We start from the raw sequence: 20,679 nt of genomic DNA on the forward strand, positions 1-20,679 counted from the left end.
ATTTTTTATCTGCACAACATGGACATGCACACGCTGTAACTCCTCTTGGGGCAGATTTAAATGAGACAAAGGAAACATGGCTAAAGGATGTCTTTGTCTCTGGCTGTTTTGCCAACAAGACATTTGATTTTGAAAAGGTTAAATAATTATGGAACCTAAAATTTTGCCTTTGCGGTAAAACAGCTCTTAACGTATGGTGTTCTTGGGAGTTTTGAGGCTGGAGCTTTAGCATTAGCTAGAAAACAGTCGCCAAGTTGGTTAGTTATAGTAGCTTTGATGTGGATAAATAAAAAAACATATGCCACAATAGGGAAGTATATTAGTGTAGGCTAGACTACTTGTGCTAGTTTTATTCTACCTTTATCGAATACTTTATTCATGCAATAGAACTATTCATGCACCTTTAAAACTAACTGGAACTAGACCGAAATCAAAAAACATAATGAAAAACTGAAGAAAAATAAAAATGAAATGGAAATTTCCAAACTATAACAACTCTAGTTTGCACTTTTCCAAGTTTTTTTTAACATTAAGAAATTTCCTCTTCTGCTTACGAACACAAATGTAGTGTTGATTGAAAGTTGAGATTCTGCACTTTCAAAAATTTCTACTTGTCTATTTGTTTTAACTTTTTAACATTTCAATGTGGCTTCGTTTGTTGTGTTTACTACAACACAGAATGTGATCATCCCACATTTTACCGTGTGACAGTGATGGAACGACTTGCTTAGCTTTTTTTCACACATCTTTGGCTCGTACCTCCAGGCATCCAGCTGCGAAAGGTGCAGGAGCAGAGAGAGCAGGAGGCTAAGAAGGAGCCAGTGGGCAACGACGTGGCCACCATCCTGTCTCGCCGCATCGCTGTCGAATACAGCGAGTCAGACGAGGAATCGGAGCCTGAGGAGAACGAGTGGTCCGACTGAGGTGGGAGGAGTCTGCCACCTCTGGCTGTGCCGTACACGCTGCTGCTAATTTCCCATTACCAGGTCACACACACTTTCCTCATACAGACGGACGGTCCTCTCAAGAATGAGGAGTATAAAAAAAGAAACAGAGCTGGAAATAAAGAAGTGTAGGAAAAGTAGGAACGACTGAAACAGAGGAGAGCAGAGGAGAGGGGAAGAGAAGACACAGGGCTTGTGTGCAATAAACAAGAAAAAGTATTAAGAAAGTGTGAAAGAAAGAAAGAAAGAAAGAAGGGACAGGAAGGAAACAAGAACACTGAAAAAATGAATGCAAATATTTGATTTATTCAAATATATACGCAATTTTCACATGAATAAAATGTATCGCATATATTTATATTGCATTACAAATAAACTCATACGTATATATTTCATATTTATACCACAGTTAGTTCCAATCCCACAGTGTTGCTGAGGGGCATTCTGTGAGCGCCAGTATCTTCTGACCGAAGTATCACTTCACCTTATTCACCTGTAACGCAGGCCCACCAGCCACTGTAGAAAAGTAATAGCTGTAAAAAAAGTAACAGGTTTAAAATTACAAGTAACAAGTCTATATCTAAATGAATCAGTGATCGTTTGAGAGAACCTCTTGCAACGTGTCAAAAATACCCCCCCTCGATTCTTATTTCAAGAACTGCTTTCTAGAGAGTTAATATAGTAGCTCAGTCACTGAAATTATAATGGTACATAGGTGATTAGAAATGTAGGGGTTTGACTGGCCTTTTCTATGTTTTTTGGTACCCTCTCAATATCGTTACCAGCAGGGTCTAGTCACGTTCGATATTCTTCTCTGTATTTAGTGCCATTTGCAGCTGAAGCCAACAACAATTTAGCAAACTCTTTACTCTTCCAGGTCAGGATAAAGCTGCCAAACACTTGACCAGTATAACCAATACATGACATAAATTCACAAAAATGTGAACTAAAATGGTTTGTTGATGTGTCAACTGCTATTTTTTAGAATTACTTTGTAAAGAGTTCATTATAAGGTTAGATGAGCTGGTTAAGAGGCTAATGTTGTTAGCATTTATGCTAGCCTGCACAGAAGTGTTTTTTTTCTTGTATTTACTCACTTGACAGAGACAAGCACACTATATTATATCGTGTCAGCACTAAAACTAGAGTAACAGCTGGTTCTTCAGTTCCCACTCGAAAAAAAAACTGTAGCTTTTCTTGACTTTATAGAACTGTTGTTTCATATCAGCCAGTTAAGCATAAGGTCAGCTAACTAGCATGCAGGGTAGCTAATCAGCCAGATTTTACACTTCAGGGCAGTGTGTCCGAGCCCTGCTCCTGGAGGCACACTTCCCTACACATTTTAATGGTTTCCCTGCACCCAGCACACCTGATGCAAGTAATTAGCTCATTAGTGTTAAAGCAGGAAAACACTACAATGTGCAAGTCACTGTGCCTGCAGGGCCAAAGTTGGGAAACACTGCTTTAGGCGGCGCTCAGATGATGCCTTTTCGCCTCCTTCGAGCATATTTGGTTTTTTGATGTTTTTGTTTATGGGGCTTCGTGCACTGAGACTAAAAAGCAAGTAGGTTTTAGTTGAAAACCTTCCACTTTTATGCTGAGCGCCCACAAATGAGTACTGGACATCATGTTTCTACTCATTTCTGTGTGAACTTCTTTCAATTTTGGAAAACAGAAGGATGTATTCCATTAAAATAAAAAATGAAAACTATGAGTATTTTTCAAACAGCAAACAGGTTTTGGGCATTACTGCTGCTGAGTGCTGATTGGTTCACAAGCTGATCAGCTCATTGGTAAAGCTCGAGTAAAGCGGTTTGCACTCACTGATGTCGTGAACGCACATAAAGCATTGTTACAAAGTCCTATAACTGGAGTTCAAAAGCACTTAGCACTTCTATAAATATAGAAATACTTTATTCTTTTCCCTGTTGAGAAAATGAGTGCATCTTTCTTTTTAAAAGTGAAGCACAAGATCTCCTTTCATTTTGGACTCGATCAGGAGCGCCCTCTAGTGTCTGACAAACTCAGAGGGCATTACTGAGTGCCAGTACTCTTCACTACACATTCTCTGGTTAAGCCACCCCATAAGAAAGGCATCCAGCTTCTTTAGAAGCACGAGATTCAGTACCTCACTTTTAAAAAGGCATCACCTGAACGCCCCCTTAGAGTGACCAAAAAGATAACTCAGTTGTTAATTATGGTTATTACAATGGTTATAGCAGTCTCTCAAGCAGGTGGAATATGAGCTAGACCTAGAACCCTAGAACCCTAGAACCATTGCTTTGGGTCAGTTCTATGTTTTCGTATGTGCAGCGGAAAAACACCCTAATAATAAATACCTTCGACATCACACCAGTGTCAGTATATCACTCAGCCACTAAAAGGGCCATATTAAAAAATCTTAACAAATTTGTGGGCCAGAAAACACCTATGTTTTTATTTCATTAAAATAATATTTCACTACAACCTGTACTCGTCAGTGTTTATTCAAAATACGCCAAAACATCAACAGCAAATAGGCATTTTGTAGCATGCGGGGGATTGTAGTGCAGTGCATTGTGAAACGGGCTAATATTATTAAAAAATTAACATAATTTTGCAGGCTGGATAGGATTGTGCCATTGTGTTTGATGTATGGGCACTAAACAATGCAAATATATGACATACGTTACAGTTTAAAACCCAAACACTGACAAAAGTAAGTAAACAGAAAAATAAAACTATATTGAGGTAAAATATGGTACTAATAGCTGCTGATAGATGTTATTTGGATACAAAAGAAGTACATATTTGAATCACGTAAATGCATTATTTTTTCAGAGAAGGAAGAAAGATGTAAAGCAGTGAAGACAGAAGAGTCAGCGTTAAAGGGAGGGTGAAGTGTAAATTGGCAGTAAGCACAGAAATCATACAGTATACAGTGTGAAAATTAACTTATATACAAATGTATGGTTACGTTTCTTTACGAGTTGTTCGAAGTTGCCAGGAAAATCTTTATGGAAAAGATATCTGTTGTGTGCTTTTGATTCCGATTTTCTTTTTATATTCGTCCAGATGACAAAATACATACTCCAGCCTTTGCAGTCTGCACCATAAAAAAAAGACAGACATCCATTTAGCAGTGGTATATGCACTTGTATTAACTTTATGTAAAGAGGCATGACCCAGTACTGCTTCCAGTATGAATTCATTCCAGGATATCTCTCTTCTGCTTCACGCTCTGTCAGTATGATATGGACAATCAAAGTCAGTACAGCTTACTCTACAAATGCGCACATTCCTTTTACAGCGATCAGATTGCTCTGATATTTAATTTGTCACTTTGTTCAATTGTGGACAGTGTTGTAATGAATATTGACCCTAACTTACCGTGATTGTCATTGTTTTTTTTAATGGACGCTTTGTTGACTTGGGAAGACTCGACGTTGTTGTCTTTTTGTTTGCTTGTTTGTTTTTTTCTTTCCTCTAGTGCTAACGATTAATGATCAGAGATGGCGTTAGGTGACGGAGCGCGTATAGGGAGCCGAGGCTATGTATGTCTGTGTGTTCGTTACTGTGAGAGCGAGAGTGAAAGTGAGTGCGACGAGCTGGAAGACTGGAGCTATTAACATCCAATTTTTATGTTGTGCTGTCTGTTTCACACAAGCCTCTTCATGCTTTTAGACCTAAACATTACTACAATATATTCCACAGCGGAGATGAATCGCTGCACACAGGCTCTGTCGTAATCTGTCATTACGGTCTATAATTTGTAACTATACAGTATTGATGTGTTTTACAATTTATTGTTGTATAGATTTTTGTAACACTGCTTGTAAGATGATTTTGGGTATCTAGGTATAAAATGACTATCTATCACACAGAATAAATATAGACGAATATGCATGTATGAGTAGTTAATAAAATGAAAGAAAAACCTCGTGCTGGATAATGTTCTATGTTCACTCGTGTCTCTTTTGCTGTTTCTTTTATATTGACCAGCTTTTGATCACAGATGTAGCAAAACTGGTCTCACCTTATTTGGACAGCGCCCAGAAGATTATCTGTAGATGTTCAATTGATTTTATTCAATTTATTTTTTTCAATTTGTAGTTTTAGGTTTTGGGTTGCAACTAAGGTTAGGCTTAGATCCAGGGTTACTGAACAAAAAGGTCAGTTTAACAGATAAGTCGCAAGATAAGCATCTGTGAAGCATTTACATGAAGAGTTACCCCAAAACAAAGACACAGACAAAATCGTCACTTTACAGAAGAAGGAAGACATTTTTAACTTCAATGTACCATAATGTAACAAAATTTTGTTCCATTCCCATCATTTTCAGGACGATTTTCTGTTTTATCATTCATTATAAAATGTTCATGCAATAAAGGCCTAATCATTTCTGGTAACTAAGAATTCCATGTCTGTAACACTTTCTCACTCTTATAACTACCTAACTCACATATTACTTTCATAGTATTTAGCTAATAATTAGTAATATTTAAATTTATAATTATTTATATTTATTAGTAATATTTAATTAAGGGGTTGATAGGGAGTCATTTAAACATTTCTACTCCACTCATGCAACATTTATTTATATATATATATATATATATAGATAGACATAACGCATATGAGTCTGGTTCAACCAACAGATTTAATTTGTGGCGTTCCAACAACAGCAAACTGTGCATCTTGGCATTGAACCATCTGTGGCGTAGCACTGTCTGTGTTCTATATTTACTTAGCTGAACCATCCCTGCTGCTCTTTAGAACACGTGGACTGCTCTGACCAAAAGCTGTGCAGAGAAATGACTTCTGAGGAGATACACAGAACCTGTACATCAAAACATACAGTGAGACCATGAGGGGTTTACATGGCAAGATTTAACAGGACAGAAATACTGTGCCTTCCCAAAACGTATAAAGATAAGACAAATTTGTAGGGACCCAGGAAGAGCATGAGAAAGAACTGCCATTCTGTAGTTGCTGCAGTGGGTTTAATACAGATTCTGAATCATTAACCTCGTCTGATAATGGACTCTACTCTTAAAGGGGAATTTCACCGTCTCTTCTACATTCTACATCTCTTCATAAATCATACGCATACATACAGATGTAAACAAAGCCATTTAGTGTGGTTGATGTGAAATGTTAATTGCAGAAACTTACCACCTTCTTTACAGTGGTGGTGATAGGACTCAGGGGTCATAATGTCTACCGTGCATATACAGTCTTTTTATTTACTATCCAAAAACACCAGTGAACCTACACGTGTCTTCAGAGTTTTTATATGTAATGTTGTTGAAGGTAAAATAGTCATAAATCTGAAAAAAAGTTACGGGCTATTTTCCTCACAACACCCTGCGTCTCCCTCTCCTCCGTGAATGGATTTTTAAAACATGCATTTTAGGACAAACCTTTATCTCAAAACAATCATAAAACAATGTCTGAGGTATCAGGCAGTATTTTTGCAACAGTTTCATGTAGTAACGTTCTTTGAGGGACCTTTCAGAGGTGGACATCTGGTTACTGTCATCACCACTGTGAAGAATTCTGACTCTAAGTTTCTCTAACTGAACATTTCACATCAAAACCATTCCCCTTGAAAGCAATAGTATAGCATTTTTCAGCTTAATCTCTGTCTACTGCATACAGTCGTTTACAATCGAAAATCATTTTTAAAATGAAACTGCCCACTGGCTTTTACTACAGGTGAACTTTAACCTTTTTTTGATGTTTTGTAATGTTTTTGCCCATTTCCCATCCAATTTAGTCATAAATCCAGTTCCCACCCACTAGCTATGTCTCCTTTCACATGGGTGCTACTGAGCTGGGAAGGTGAAAGCTAGCAGGTGCTTCCTCAGAGATGCGTGAAGTGACACCACATCTTTTTGGACTACTGCTAACTCAACTTCATTGGACAGCTCAACACACTTGGAGGAGAGTACTCTAACTGCTAATTCTAGGACATGACTTATCACTTGTCGCTCTGACGCCTGCTAGTGTCAACGTAGTCCACCTATGGGCTGCTCGTCAATGGTTTGGTTTTTTTTTCCTAAGTACTGGGAAACACAAATTATCATCTGTGGAATTTTATGGTACGCTACAGACGCAGCAAATAAGTCTGGCTTTACACAGTGAACCTTCCATGCAACTTTAGTTGCCTGAAACCCACATGAATCTAAATTTTTCATGAGTTGCATAATGTAAAGCATCCTGCAACTCACTTGAAACTCAGTCGCAACAGTTGCAAACAATGGCTATAACGCATCACATGATTGACATTATTTTAAGGGTTTGGTATCAGCTAAACAATGGATCGACTTGTCCTAACTTTTTTTGGAACATTAAATATCTTGTCTTTGTACTGTTTACAATTTAAAAGCAGGTCAAACAGGATTTACAAATCATTGCAGTCTGTTTTTATTTACATTTTACTTACTGTCCCAGCTTGGAATTTGTCTTGTAAATATAGAAAATGGATGTCATACAAAGGCAAAGAAAATGCTGCAAATGTGTGTACAACACTTCATGGATGACTTCCTACAGTGAGAACAATACAGTGTGCCAAAAAATGCAAGGTGCTGATACGGCTAACTAGTGGATCAAATGTGTTGCATGTTTTGAATTGCTTTTTGCAACTGTCAAAGTGCACAGAAACTATGTTGCATTCAACTCACATGCATCTAGTTGCATGAAAGTCTCACTGTGTCAAGGCTTGTGTAAATATGAGCATAGGCACTCTGCTGTTTAAGCTAATGCTGAATTCAGCTTTAGGTATAATTAGGTCTTTGACTAAAAAGGTGTCAGCACCACACCATCTGGCATCGGACAGCAGCAGTGATGAAAGCCTCATACTTCACTAAGACATAAACCCCCTGATAAAAAGAAGTCTTTGAAGAAACTGTTGGTAGAAAATGTTCTTGACTCAGTGCAGAAGATACACATAAAAGTTGAGCTCTAAGAGATTCCATTGTTCGTTAGGTCCAATTGTGAGTAAATGAGGTTTGACGAATGTGGATGAATATGTTTCTTATAACACACTGCATGTCTTTGCGCTTATTTCCTGAAAGCTTTCATAACTTGGCATCATTTTATAGAGTCTTAGCAGTCCATGGAGAATTGGGCACCGCCTTCAAAATGACCCTAATGTATTTTTAGCATTAGCATGCTAAATAAGAAAGCAGAGCCAGACAGGAGGGAGAGAGAGTGAAAGAGAGATGTGTCGAATCGGTTTTGTGTCCACAGGTCCCCTCCCTAGGCGTGACGTCACACTCGGCCTCCATCAGAGAGGCTCCATCTGGCCCTCGCTGCCTCGGCCAGCTCCCCACCGAGTCCCTCTGGAGCACTGGATGCTCAGCTGACAAACAACAGAATGGACACTACCTGTTTACTTGGCGGCATGAGGGCCTATGAAGCCGTTAAAGGAATACTTCAGCATTTTTCAAACTACAGACAATAATTTCCCTGAATTTAGAAAAGAACTGAAAATCCGTTTTTTGTATTTCTGTGTAATTTGGTTGCTGATATGTAAACAAAGTCATTCGGACTGGTTTATTATGAAATGCTCCCTTCTGGCGAAACTCACCAACTCAGATTTCTTTACAGTGGTGGTGACAGGAACCAGGGGTCGCTATGTCAACAACACAAATATAGCCATTTTATTTACTATCCAAAATTACTTGTGAACCTACACGTGTCTTCTGAGTTTTATATGTAAGGTTGATGACTGTAAAATGGTGGTAAATCTGAAAAAATATTTTTTCTTTTGGGGCTATTTTGTTTTCTGTGAGTTAGCTTTTAGAGGCATTAAACTCTCTAGACGTCTGGTTCCTATCACCACCACATGGTTCTGACTCAACAAGGTTATCTAAAATGGGGTATTTCACATCAAACCAATCTGAAGGACTATATTTACATCTTAATTTTTTAATTATGCAGATATTTTGAAAAATCTGTGTAATTTCTTTTTAACTCAGAACACTTGATTTTGAAATGAATGGACATGTGCTGAAACACCCGCCCACCTCTATTTTAAGTATGTTTTTACTCAATGCGTTGTGTTCTTTTAGTAAGTATAAGGAAACATTAAGTCAAAAATATTGTCCATGGTAATGGACTGTATGCCAGGACTGTGTGCGGTGGTAAAATGCGTAAGGAGCATTCTGACCTAAAGCTAGCACTTAATGTAATTTGTGGTGCTATGCAATATTCTGTTGCATGGCTCTCCATCACTCAGTGATTTGACAGAATCAACAGTTTTGTACAATTGTGTCTTTTTGTCCATGTTCTCTCACTACGATATCCAGCATGCATTGTGCAGGTATGTCACAGAACAATTGAATCCCCCCATGTTGATAAAACACACCCTGACTGCTAGCATAGCCTCTGATGTATAGGCTAATAAACACAACTGTGATATTTGACTTCATAGCAGCAGCATTATCTCTCTGGCCTTCTTCTTCACTAGCAATTTTAAAGTGCTTGTAGTTTTTAAAACGTTTCTTTCACCTTCAAGATGCATCATCAGAAGGTTTTTCTAGTCTTTAAACGAGAAAATCTTGCTCTAAAGACTACCAGAGCACCACTGTAGGAGGTGAGTATGCCTGTTTACAACAGATGTAACAATGGCTACGTTTGTCATTTCAGCCAGAGCGCCCCTTTAAGTATTTAACAACAAATGACCAAGAGATGACCAAAACACAAGTTTTCACCCAAAAACAGAAGCTTTAGAATCATATCCTAACAATGCAGTAATGCTGAAATGACAGTAAATCTTATAAAGTGAGGATACTTTCCCCTTCAGTTCAATAAAATGAGCAAAAGTATCAGTTATACATTTCTTCTCCATGCATTTTAACAAAAGTATATTCATTCCAGCCTTTAACATCAGAATTAATGACTTTTGTTAACAGTGTATCAGTCATTTGGCCACACTTTGATTCTTCATTTCACTGATGTTCATAACTCTCAGGGCCGGCTCTAGCCTTTTGAGGGTCCTAAGTATGAATTTTGGGGGCCCCCTATCTTGCTACCTGATGTACTGTTAAATGAAATGCGAAATAATAAAAATGACCATCAAGCTGTCTAAATTATATACATTTATACCTGGCTAATTTGTGTATTGCTAGTGATCGGATGCTAATACGTTTAATGACAGATAACCTTTCGGTCTGGATTCAAGGGTCTGTCTCACAATGCTGGATTTCTTGCTTACTCAGCTGACTTTAAGCAAGTTGGATCAAGTACTCTGGTGGCAGTGACAGCAGTGTTGCGAATGAACATGGGCTAATTCAGTTAAGCCTGTTAGCACAAGACAGAGACGTATTTCCAGGAGAGAAGATGATAAAATTAAGAGAAAAATCCCATCAAATACTTCGCTCTCACTGTTAAAATGGGAGGAATTAAAAATAATTAAAATTAGCTGTCCGTGCTGATTACTAACCATTTCAAGTGAACAATGATTTGGATGGTGCAGCGAAAACTAACTTTTTTAGCATACCTACTAAAATTACACTGAGCTTCTAAATCTATAACAGACTTCTTACAGGAGTGTTTTCATACACACAGCTTATTATTCAAACTAGCTCATATTATCGACTAACCAGCAGCAGTGTCACTGTTATGCGTGTTGGTGAAGTTACCCACAAAGATTAATGCAGAGATGGTTTTATTTTTGTTTTGTCTTTGGACATCAATGGCAAATAACAACCTTTAATCGGTCAGGCTACCCGGTAACACTATAAGCACATCTTATGACCATATCTGGAGTTTTGCATTCAAAATCTGGAGCGCTGACCGAACCGAAGATTCGACTGAGGTAATGGAGGATGGAGAAAATGAGGCGGGGCTTAAGAGTGATCAGACAAAGAAAGGGGCCTTTCAACATACAGGAATCATTAATGATGAATTTTTTGAAATTCAATCAACATAATTTTAGGGACATTCTTTCATTAAATTATTTGTCATTAAGGGGCAAAGAGGCAAGTGCACTACCCACAAGACATAATGATACAGTAACCAGAAGTTGTTAGCGGGCTCCATGGCTGCCGCGCGGCAGCTGCTTATGATGCATATTAGGTAGCCCCAGATAGAGCCGCCACTGATAATACTGTTCACAACAATTTGAATAGAAAAAACAACGCAGACAAGATCTGGTGAGCAATGTGATGTTTATAGAAACAATCATTAAATAGTTACATCTCAAAAAAAGCAACTTGTTAACTGCAGATCACTCAAGTGTGCATCATAAAACAGGCCAACATCAGATGAACACCCAGGTAGCTACTCATACTGCATGGTGTCAAGCATTCTGAAAACTGTACAAAAATATAGTTCTGTGTTAACAGTTGGGACACATACTATAACTTCAATCATTTGACCTTAAACGTAAACAATGTAAGAAATGTGTTACAAATGCAACCAAGGCTGAGACCATCACAGTTGCTCAACTGAAAAAAGAAAAGAGAGACAAAAATCTTGGCACCATACATTCAAACATGTTGACATCTTACAACGGCGAGAATATTTGGAATAGTGCGAGTGTCCTACAATCCACTTCCGATGACGGACGTTGTTGAAATTAGCTCTTTGGCTGATCTACCAACGACATATATTTGCAGAATAGAGTCGGATAGAGACTGCCCGTACGAACTCAACAACAGACCACGAGATACATTTCCAATGCACGGTTATTGAGATACTATGACGGATCTGCACATGTTCAGAGACACTCACAGACCTCGTAGGCTAGCAGGCTACTTTATCACGAATGTGATGACAAGCACACAGCAATATTATTTGCCTCTAATAGTCTTAGAAAAGTATATTATTACTTGTTATGCATTGATGTGATTAATATACACAGTACGGTACATTATTGCCATTGAGAACACGTAAGGCAAAATGAATATGGTCCTCTCCCAAAGTCAACCCTTGCGGTTTGGAGTTTTGCTGAAGTGTACACTAACACGGCATACTTCTGAACTTAGCAAAAGTGTGCAAGCCCTTGTGAAGAGCGGATTTGTATTGTGTCTTTGTGGGACAGCGAGCCTCACAATGCTAATAAAGCTGCATACTACCACACTAAATAGTAAATTGTGCACTCAGTTTAGCATACAGTCTAAGGATTTCTGAGAACTAAAAAATACATTCTTATTTAACTGGATCATCATTCTTGTAGTATTTAAACTAACCGTAACCCTAGAAAAGGGTTATACTTTACTACTATAATACTATCCAATCAGAATTTTTTTCTCCATGGTATCTAGGTAGACAGAGCCAAACAAGTTCTCCCATTGGTTAGGCCTTCAGGAGCTGAAATGAGGGCCTTATACATCAACTACTAGCATACTTAGGAAGTGACAGAGGAATCAAGCAATCGCACTTAATTCATAATGGGTCCAATTTTGTGAAAAAAAATTGTCAATCTAGGCCTTTTAAAAGTTCTAGATATGTCACTGACCAGATTTCAGTCCATAAATAAAACAGTGGTAGCTTTGTGGCAGGGCTCTTTACTGAAAGAGTCACTGTAAAACTGCTACAAGGTAAAATATTGTCGCTGTCCAAAGAAAAATAAAATGTTTAATGTAAGATAATGTAAAGAGATTTTATTCGAAGCTATTTTGGAGCATTTCTATTGGTCTCATCATTGTGAATAATAATAATGAATAATGGCCAAAAAGGTTCACCAGTGTAGTGTTAATAGTGTTAACATACTACTGGAAATCCCATAGGGGTGCTAGCAGAAATTAGCATTATTGTAGAAGTGTTTTTTCTATTTTTTTACTCTACTTTTGACATTCATGGCCCAAATTGAAGCGCTAGCTCTAATAGTCACAGTTCATCACTAGTTACGTGGATTTGGATGCAGCTGACGTCACCAATTTTGTGGGACATACACTTATTTAATCCTGCTTTGGTGCACATGTACACAAAACCAGAAAGTGTGGACTCTGGGACAGGGGGTTAGAGAACGCCACTCCCATTTAGCTCTGTCCAGCTGACGTCACATCCTGTAGCGCTCATTCAGTATTTTTTTGAGCTGAAAAGATGATACAAATGGTTGCTACATAACAGGAAATGGTCACTGTCGAATATAAGTTGGTGAACACAAAGACAAAAGTGCTAAAGAGTATAGTCAAGAGATGAGGGAAGTAACCTACTCTACTTTTAATATGTCCAACTAAGCATCATAAGCAGTTATGATGTGAATAACACTGTCTGCGTAGTAATACAATATTGATATTCTGCTGGAGAAGGTTTGCCAGGAACACGTGTATTGCAGCCGTTTCCCCACCAGCGGCCACAGGCAGCACCATGCCTCAGCATGCTACATGAATTGAGTGCACTGTAGTGGAAAACTTTGGAGACAGAGCTGTGAGAAACAAGGTACTTTTGTACATAAGCACGTGATCTCCTTTTTTATCGTTATTGTACTCTATCATTCATTCACTGAATGACGCTGTGTCGATGTCTGCGGTGCTGAAACATCTGGTCGAGTCTCAACCTGAGTTGGGAAGAAAACATCCGCGTTTAACATTCATAACCTCTCTCATCCATCAGCTTGGGTGACAGCCTGGGAAGCCTTTATTGGCATCTCACAGTGCTAAAAGGCAACTGACCTAAAGGAAGGGTCCACGCTACATTTATGTCTGCCCCCCTCCCACTTATTACAAGCATTATATATGGTCACCTTGGTATTGGGGGGCAGTCCTTAATAACTCAACCGAAGTGAAATACAGTCAAAAGACGTGACAAAAGACATCAACACGTACTGGCACAGCGCTAACGCGATAGGAGATCACCACACCTGGACAAAACACGTGACCCCCAACACTCGTGTATAGGTTACAATATGCGGATCCCTCTGCACGTGGTGGTTGTTTTGTTTACAGCCACTGTCTGTGCGCCTCTCTACACGTCGCTGGGCGTCCTGGGCCTCGAGGTGAAGCTGTAGGGCAGGCAGCCGCAGCACGCGAGCCTCAGCGACCTCTGAATCTCCGGGTTGCGGAAGGCGTAGATAATGGGGTTGATGATGGAGCTGCAGATGGCGGGCAGGGCCGTGGCGTACGTGTAGACGGCCGGGTAGCGTGTGTCGGCCACCAGTGAGTACATGGCGAAGGGCACCCAGCAGAGGGCGAACGTGCCCAGGATGGCCGAGAGCGTACTCACGCCCTTGGTGGTGGACGAGGCGTGCGAGGCGCTCATGAAGTGGCGCTGCACGGCGATCTGCTGTGCGTGGCGGAAGGCGATCTTACAGATCTGCAGGTAGAGCTGCAGGATGAGCGCGAAGACGAGCAGGAAGGAGACGGCGAGCGCCGCCGCGTTGCTCTTGTTCACCGGGCGGCACACGCTGCACGTGGCCTCGTCCTCCAGGCAGTTCCAGCCGAGCGCGGGTAGCGCGCCGAGCAGCGCGCTCGTGAGCCACGCCAGCGCCAGCACTGCGTACGTAAAGGTGGCGGCGCGCTCCGTGTGGTACGTCAGCGCGCCGTACAGCGACAGGTAGCGGTCCACGGTGATGGCGAGCACGTTGAGCACGGACGCCGAGAAGGCGGCGATGAGCAGACCCGCCGACAGCAGCGAGGCCACGCCCGGCTCGGCCACCGCGTACGCCACGGCGAAGTTCAGCACGAGCCCAAGGCCCGCGAGCAGGTCGGCGAGCGCCAGGCTCGCGATCAGCACGAAGGCGGGGGCGCGCGGCGCCGGCGCGTGCGCCACCAGCGCGATCACCAGCGCGTTCTCGCACGACACCAGCGTGCCAGCCACGCACAGCGCCACGTCCCACGGGTTCACGGGCACGGGCACGTCCGCGGCGCCGGCGACGGAGGGTGGCGACGAGGAGGCGTTCCTGCCCTCGGGCGCGTCCGGGACGGGGGTGGAGGAGGAGGAGGCGTTGGGGAGAGGGTTACTCATGGCTGCGACGGCGGCATCGGGACGAGGAGGAGGATGAATCACTGCCAGGAGAGAGAGAAAGAGAGAGAGAGAGAGAGGGAGAGAGAGAGACAGAAGGGCAGATAGAGAGAGAGACAGAGTGAGTGAAAGAGAGACAGAGGGGCAGAGAGAGAGAGAGAGAGAGATGGAGAGAGACATGGGGCAGATAGAGAGAAAGAGACAGAGGGGCAGATAGAGGGGGGAGAGAGAAGGGAGAAGGGGGGGTCATGAAAGAGATAAGAGTAGAAAGAAAGCAAAACAACTACCTTATGCGAAGTCTTGTCTAATCATCACTGATCATAAGGTGAAATAAGTGCAGTAACGGTCTACTGTAGTGATCCGAAAGGCTCGTCCATTAAGGACAGAGCGACGGTGAATGGGGGTAAATATGCTATTTTTAGACCCCATTCCATTTTTATCTACAGCCTCGCTGAGGAGAAAACCCGGGCTGCCCACTCAGAGACAGTCTACACTAAAGCCCTTCTTACACTTCCGACCACCGGAGACATACAGTGCGTGTTAATGATCCTCCGGAGAGGATCAGACGGGCGAACTGAAGGCACGTTGCAGACAAAGATTGACACCAACCGGAGAGTCCGAGCGGGTCTCCATCTCCCTCTCTCCTCTCCTCTTCTCTCAGGTGAAGGGAAGACGGGCTCGAGGCGGAGCGCGCGGCGCGGTCAGTGTCCGAGACCAGCTCGCTCTGCTCCGCTCTTATTCTTTCTTCTTCCGCGGTATCGATTCGTCTTACTTGGTTTTTCTTAGCCGGGGGGCTGGTGGGGGGAGAGATCGTCAGCCTTGGGTTGTCATTCCTCTAATAACGTTGGCGGTTGGCAGACAGCGGCGCCTGGTCGATTCGTCGTGATTGGTCCGAGGAAAATGACTCTCACTGCTGACGTCAAGACCCCCCCCCCGTTCATTTCTTCATTCTTGGTTAGGGCTGTGTGTGTGTGTGTGTGCCACGTCTGGTGACACACTGTTAGCAAGAAAAGGGTTCTATAGAGAACCAAATAAAGGTTCCATGACTGGTAACAATCCTTTTTGTTAGATATCCTACATTATTCTGAATACCTTAATCATAAATTTTTATATGACCATTTTCCAGCCTCTTTTTATCCTTTAGAACTAAACAGGCTGTTTTTTTTAACTGTGCCTTTAAGACTGATATATGTAGATGAGCTGTGTTCTGATTGGCTGCTCTGTCCTGTGCCCCATTCTAAAGGCAGTCAGGGTTCAAACACTCCTTATAGCGTCAGTGTGAATGGGAGGAGCTAAACAGCTGCAGGATGAATGGGTGTATATATGGGTGTACCCATTCAATACATATGCAGTATATATGTATATATACAGCATATGTATTGAAACGTGAACAATCTGTACACTGTACACATTTGAAAAAGATGGTTCTTCAAGGGTTCTTTAGTAAAAAAAATGGTTTGCATTTGCAGGGTTAAAGGGTTCTTAGCATCATGAAAGTGTTCTTCAGACTGATGGAGAATGCGTTGTATATGGTCCTATATAAAACTTTTTTGAAAAGGGTTCTTCTGTTGTTACAAGCTTGATCAAAAAAATAGTAGAATCCTTTTTGGGTTCATATTCTCCACATTCTCCATCAACCTGAAGAACCCTTTAATGATGAAAGAACCCTTTAAACATGCAAATGGTTCTTTGAGTGGTCATGGTTCTATGTAGAATCATTTTCTTTACTAAAGAACCCTTGAAGAACCATCTAGTTAAGAGTGTATTATTAAAATAAAAAAGGGAGGAAAAATTCAGTTTTGCACAATATGGACCCTTTTAAAAGATTCTTTAAAGAACCTCGTACAACCAGTTTTCCATCATGGCCGTTCATCTATTTAACCACGCAAATAACTGTTTATGTATTCAAATGGTTCTTTGAGTTGTCACGGTTCTGTACACAACCGCTGCTTTTATTAAAGAGTCCATATCATTGAAATCTGAATTTTCCTTCCCTTCTTGAACTGTTGGCATGTTAACATTGTTAAAGTTTCATAAAAATATAGCGTTCACTCCCCACTCCATACGGTGCATATATGGAAACTAAGCTTGAATTGTTTGAATTCATTGTTTTTGTGACGTCACAAAAACCTGCACATTTACACATATCCCCCTGTTTCTCCCCACCCATTCACACTGATGTTATAAGGAGTGTTGCAGCCTGGACCTCTTTTTGAATAGGGCTGATATGGGGTAGCCAATCAGAACAGAGCTCATTTGCATATATCAGCCTTAACAATAAATTAAGGCTGTTTTTGAGACATAAAAACACAAATTTAGGATATGGGCCTTTTTTAAGGTGGCACGGTTGGTCTCAGTTCCTTGGGTAGCAGGTTGGAGACCTAAGTCCAGATGACTACAGCTGTCAGTGTACTCATAACTCAATAAGCTCACCTTATTGCTATTGATGTTATGCTGTAGGCTGGATGATATTTTTGTTGGTTAGATTTAAAATGATGCACACATACAGAAGTGTGTTCAGTAACCATAAAGCTGAAATAGGTTGAATGAATCCTGTATTTTCCCATAAAAAGTTGAACCGTCCTGTATATATTGGTTTCAACCATGTGTGGAATCTGTTGATTACTGGTTTAAACCATTCTGATGTTAATTAATTAATTAAAAAAATAGATACTGAACACACTTAAAAAGATGGTTCTTCAAGGGTTCTTTAGTCAAGGCAGTGGTTATATATACAATATACATATACAAAATATACAAACTGGAACAGACCCTTTTGCATGCTTGAATGGTTCTTTGCATGATCAGATGGTTCTCCAGATTGATGGAGAATGTGTTGTACATGGTTCTATACGGCACCAAAAAGATTCTTATACACTCTTAAAAAGATGGTTCTTTAGTGAAGAAAATGGTTATATATCGAACCATAACAATCAGAGAACACTTTGCCTGATTAAAGGGTTCTTTGCATGATTAAAGGGTTCTTCAGATTGACTAAGAATGTGCTGTGTGTGGTTCTATATAGAACCTTTTTAAAAGTGTGCATATAGAACCAAAAAGGGTTCTTTGATTGTTACCATGTCAAGCTTGTAACAATAGCAGAACCCTTTTTGGTGCTATATATAACTTTTTTCAAAAATGTTCTATATAGACCCATCTACAGCACATTCTCCATCAATCTGAAGAACTCTTTCAGAATGCAAAGAACCCTTTAAAGCGTTCATGGTTCAATATAGAACCATTTTCCTAACCTTTGAACCTTTGAAGAACCATCTTTTTAAAGAGTGTATTGTTACAATGTTAAGCTTGTAACAATAGAAGAACCTTTTTCTACTTTTAACCTTTTTTCGGTGCTATATAGAACCAAATACAAGACATTCACTATCAATCTGGAGAACCATTTCACCACGCAAAGAACCATGGAAATGGTTCTATATAGAACACCTGGTTCTAAATAGAATTATTGCCTTTGCTAAAGAACTCTTGAAAACTCATCTTGTTAAGTGTGAATGTTTTAGACGGCAGGCGGCGCGGTGCTGTCCATGGTCCTGATCGCAGTTCATCTACGCGGCCACTAGGGGGCAGCACAGTCTGCGGCGTTAATTCGGGTAAAGGCGTTGGGCGGAAATCGTCTGGCAATGTCATTTACTGTGACTTTGTGTGTCTGAATGGCGTTATGCTCACCGAATGACATCGGCGAACGTGTGTGAGCGGCGTTCCTGCGTGCTCTGAAGCAGAAGGGCGCTGAGCAGCGCTGCTGAGCTGATGGAGCTGTTCTGACAGAGCTCTGCCTGCTGCCACGAACAGGGTGTGGAGGCTTTTCTACGCTCTGCCGGCTGTGAAGAGCTCTACATGTGGGGCACTTCACCTGGAAGAGAATACAAATGTGTTTGGTGTGCAAATTTAGCTTATTTAGTTTAGCACTGGACATACGAGGCTAACGTTGCTAACAAACAGTAAAGGTCAATAGTCACCCAAATCGTTTTGGTAAATATATCCTGCTGAAACCTAATCTGGGTCTTTATTTTTTTCGTTTAGAAATAAAAAGTTTGATTTAGTTTAATGCAAACACCGTTAAAGTTTAAAAATGTACCATTCATCAGTCCACACGGCCCATACATGGAAACTAAGCTGCCAAAACAGGCTGTTTTGAATTTCTTGTTTTTGAGATGTCATCTGATTTTTGATTATATCAAAGTGCGCCAGTGGGCGGAGAAAGGAAAAAGCATTGTGATTTCCATTTCAGGTTGATTTCAAAGGCCAAGTAACATTTTTTTAAAAATAAAAAGCCATTTTTTTCTAAAAGGAGATGAACAATTGTCTAAAATTAATGATGACTGTTTTTAGTGCATAAACCTTAGGAGAAGAAAATAAACTACACAAAAGGAATGGTCCATTGTAACTAGTGATGTTTGTGGCTTAGTTAAGTGTTTCGGAGTCATCTATTGTAATTAACTTCTTTGTGACGATGGATATGATGAATTTGAGTCTCTTTTTTTCATGAATTGTCAGATTCACTCATCAACTTGGTAAGAGATCACAGAAGGATATGAGGTATGATAACCAGTGAGAAAGGTTTGACGTTAATAAAATACATATTACAATGTTTGAGGATTGTCTTAATATTAAATTATAGAGAAGATAAAGATAATATAAAAAAGACAACACTTCCAGCTGCATCTCCAGAATAAGAACTGTTAAGCCAACTTTTCTGCCAGCAGTCTTGCTGATGTTACAGTGATACATGTTTACATCATGCCTTACATTCCACCATGGCCGTAACTCGCTGAGGACACTGAGGTCTGGACCTTGGTGGTTTCAGAGGGATTTGTTTACTCCATTCGTGAGATTTAATGTAGAAACAGTACTGCTCTGATAAACCAGTAGCCTACTCAGAGGCCTAGCCTTCACAGGCCTGCCCAAACAAATGGGAATAGTATATTTATTTTGATAATTTTTTAAGATATTCATTTGTTTTCCATGAGTGCTGTCGCTTTGTTATGGCCAATTGAATCATTATGCTTTAAGTCATGCTTCACCTTATTTTCTCAGCCCTCCAATCACTGCTCAGCACCTGTTGCTATCCACAATTACCTCAAGCCTTTGGTTCGCTGTTACCGTGATTTGCATGAGGTCATCGAGATCATTGGGAGTTTATTAGGGGTTTTATGAAATTCAATGTGAAAACAGTGAAGACACTACACAATCATCAGTGACTGGGTCTCAGCTGACCTCAGAACAGCTGCGGTTCGGCCATAGACTGAACTGACCGCTGTGTTTATCTGTTTAAAAAATGTTATGCTAACACTAGCCAGAGCAGCTTTGACTTCTTGAGATGTAACAGGTTACAGGTATGCAGCAACATACTATAGGCTAACATACAGCATGGCTAAGATAAAATACGAGAGTTTATGAGGGTAATTTTTTATTTGGACCATTCCTAATGTTGCTAGCTAGCTCAGCATGCTTTAGTCTCGCTCCAGTAGCTGCTCAGTTTAGGCTACAGGCTCTGTAGTTGCTATATTAGCAATTAGATGAGAAATTAAAGTTGTATTGTGTCACCAACTCAACCAGAATGAGAAAGTTCACGGTTAGCTAGCATATTGATGGTGCCATATCATGTAATGTAATTCAGAAATTAGCAGATATATTTGGATGTATTATGTTTGGTTAACTGTATGAATTTCTTCCTGTTAGCTGGGGTTTGGTAAAGACAGAGCTTTATAAAGTATTTTTAATGTATGCTTTTTCAGTAATGTCTGAGGACAGAGAAGGAAGAGAGACAAAGAGACAGAGGTCAGTAAAATACAATCAACGTAACTATCACCTGACTTAGTAC

General features: G+C 40.5%; 2 protein-coding genes across 2 annotated transcripts in view; one reads left to right on the forward strand and one right to left on the reverse strand.

Annotated features, from left to right (window-relative positions):
• Positions 1-4,864, forward strand: part of si:ch73-362m14.4 (wiskott-Aldrich syndrome protein family member 3) — a 38,522-nt gene extending 33,658 nt beyond the window's left edge. The window contains exon 9 of the mRNA XM_036588798.1: positions 766-4,864. Within this exon, the coding sequence (XP_036444691.1) occupies positions 766-923 (158 nt within the window). The 3' untranslated portion in view covers positions 924-4,864. The remainder of the gene's footprint in view (positions 1-765) is intronic.
• Positions 4,865-13,058: 8,194 nt separating this feature from the next.
• On the reverse strand, positions 13,059-19,970 carry LOC118820579 (G-protein coupled receptor 12). Its single transcript, XM_036588937.1, has 4 exons — positions 19,959-19,970; positions 18,525-18,688; positions 15,450-15,658; positions 13,059-14,884 (listed from the first exon to the last, which is right to left on the reverse strand). Exons 1-4 carry the CDS (start codon positions 19,968-19,970, stop codon positions 13,845-13,847), a joined length of 1,425 nt encoding a protein of 474 aa, XP_036444830.1. The 3' UTR covers positions 13,059-13,844.
• Positions 19,971-20,679: the final 709 nt, after the last annotated feature.

The sequence above is a fragment of the Colossoma macropomum genome, unplaced genomic scaffold, assembly GCF_904425465.1.
Source record: "Colossoma macropomum unplaced genomic scaffold, Colossoma_macropomum, whole genome shotgun sequence".
Taxonomy (NCBI): domain Eukaryota; kingdom Metazoa; phylum Chordata; class Actinopteri; order Characiformes; family Serrasalmidae; genus Colossoma; species Colossoma macropomum.

Coding starts and splice junctions, on each gene's coding strand:
- LOC118820579 (XM_036588937.1), bottom strand. Junction 15,659..18,524: donor ACGTTCGCCGATGTCATTCG/GTGAGCATAACG, acceptor TGACAACCCAAG/GCTGACGATCTCTCCCCCCA. Junction 14,885..15,449: donor AGACCCGCTCGGACTCTCCG/GTTGGTGTCAAT, acceptor CTCTCCTGGCAG/TGATTCATCCTCCTCCTCGT.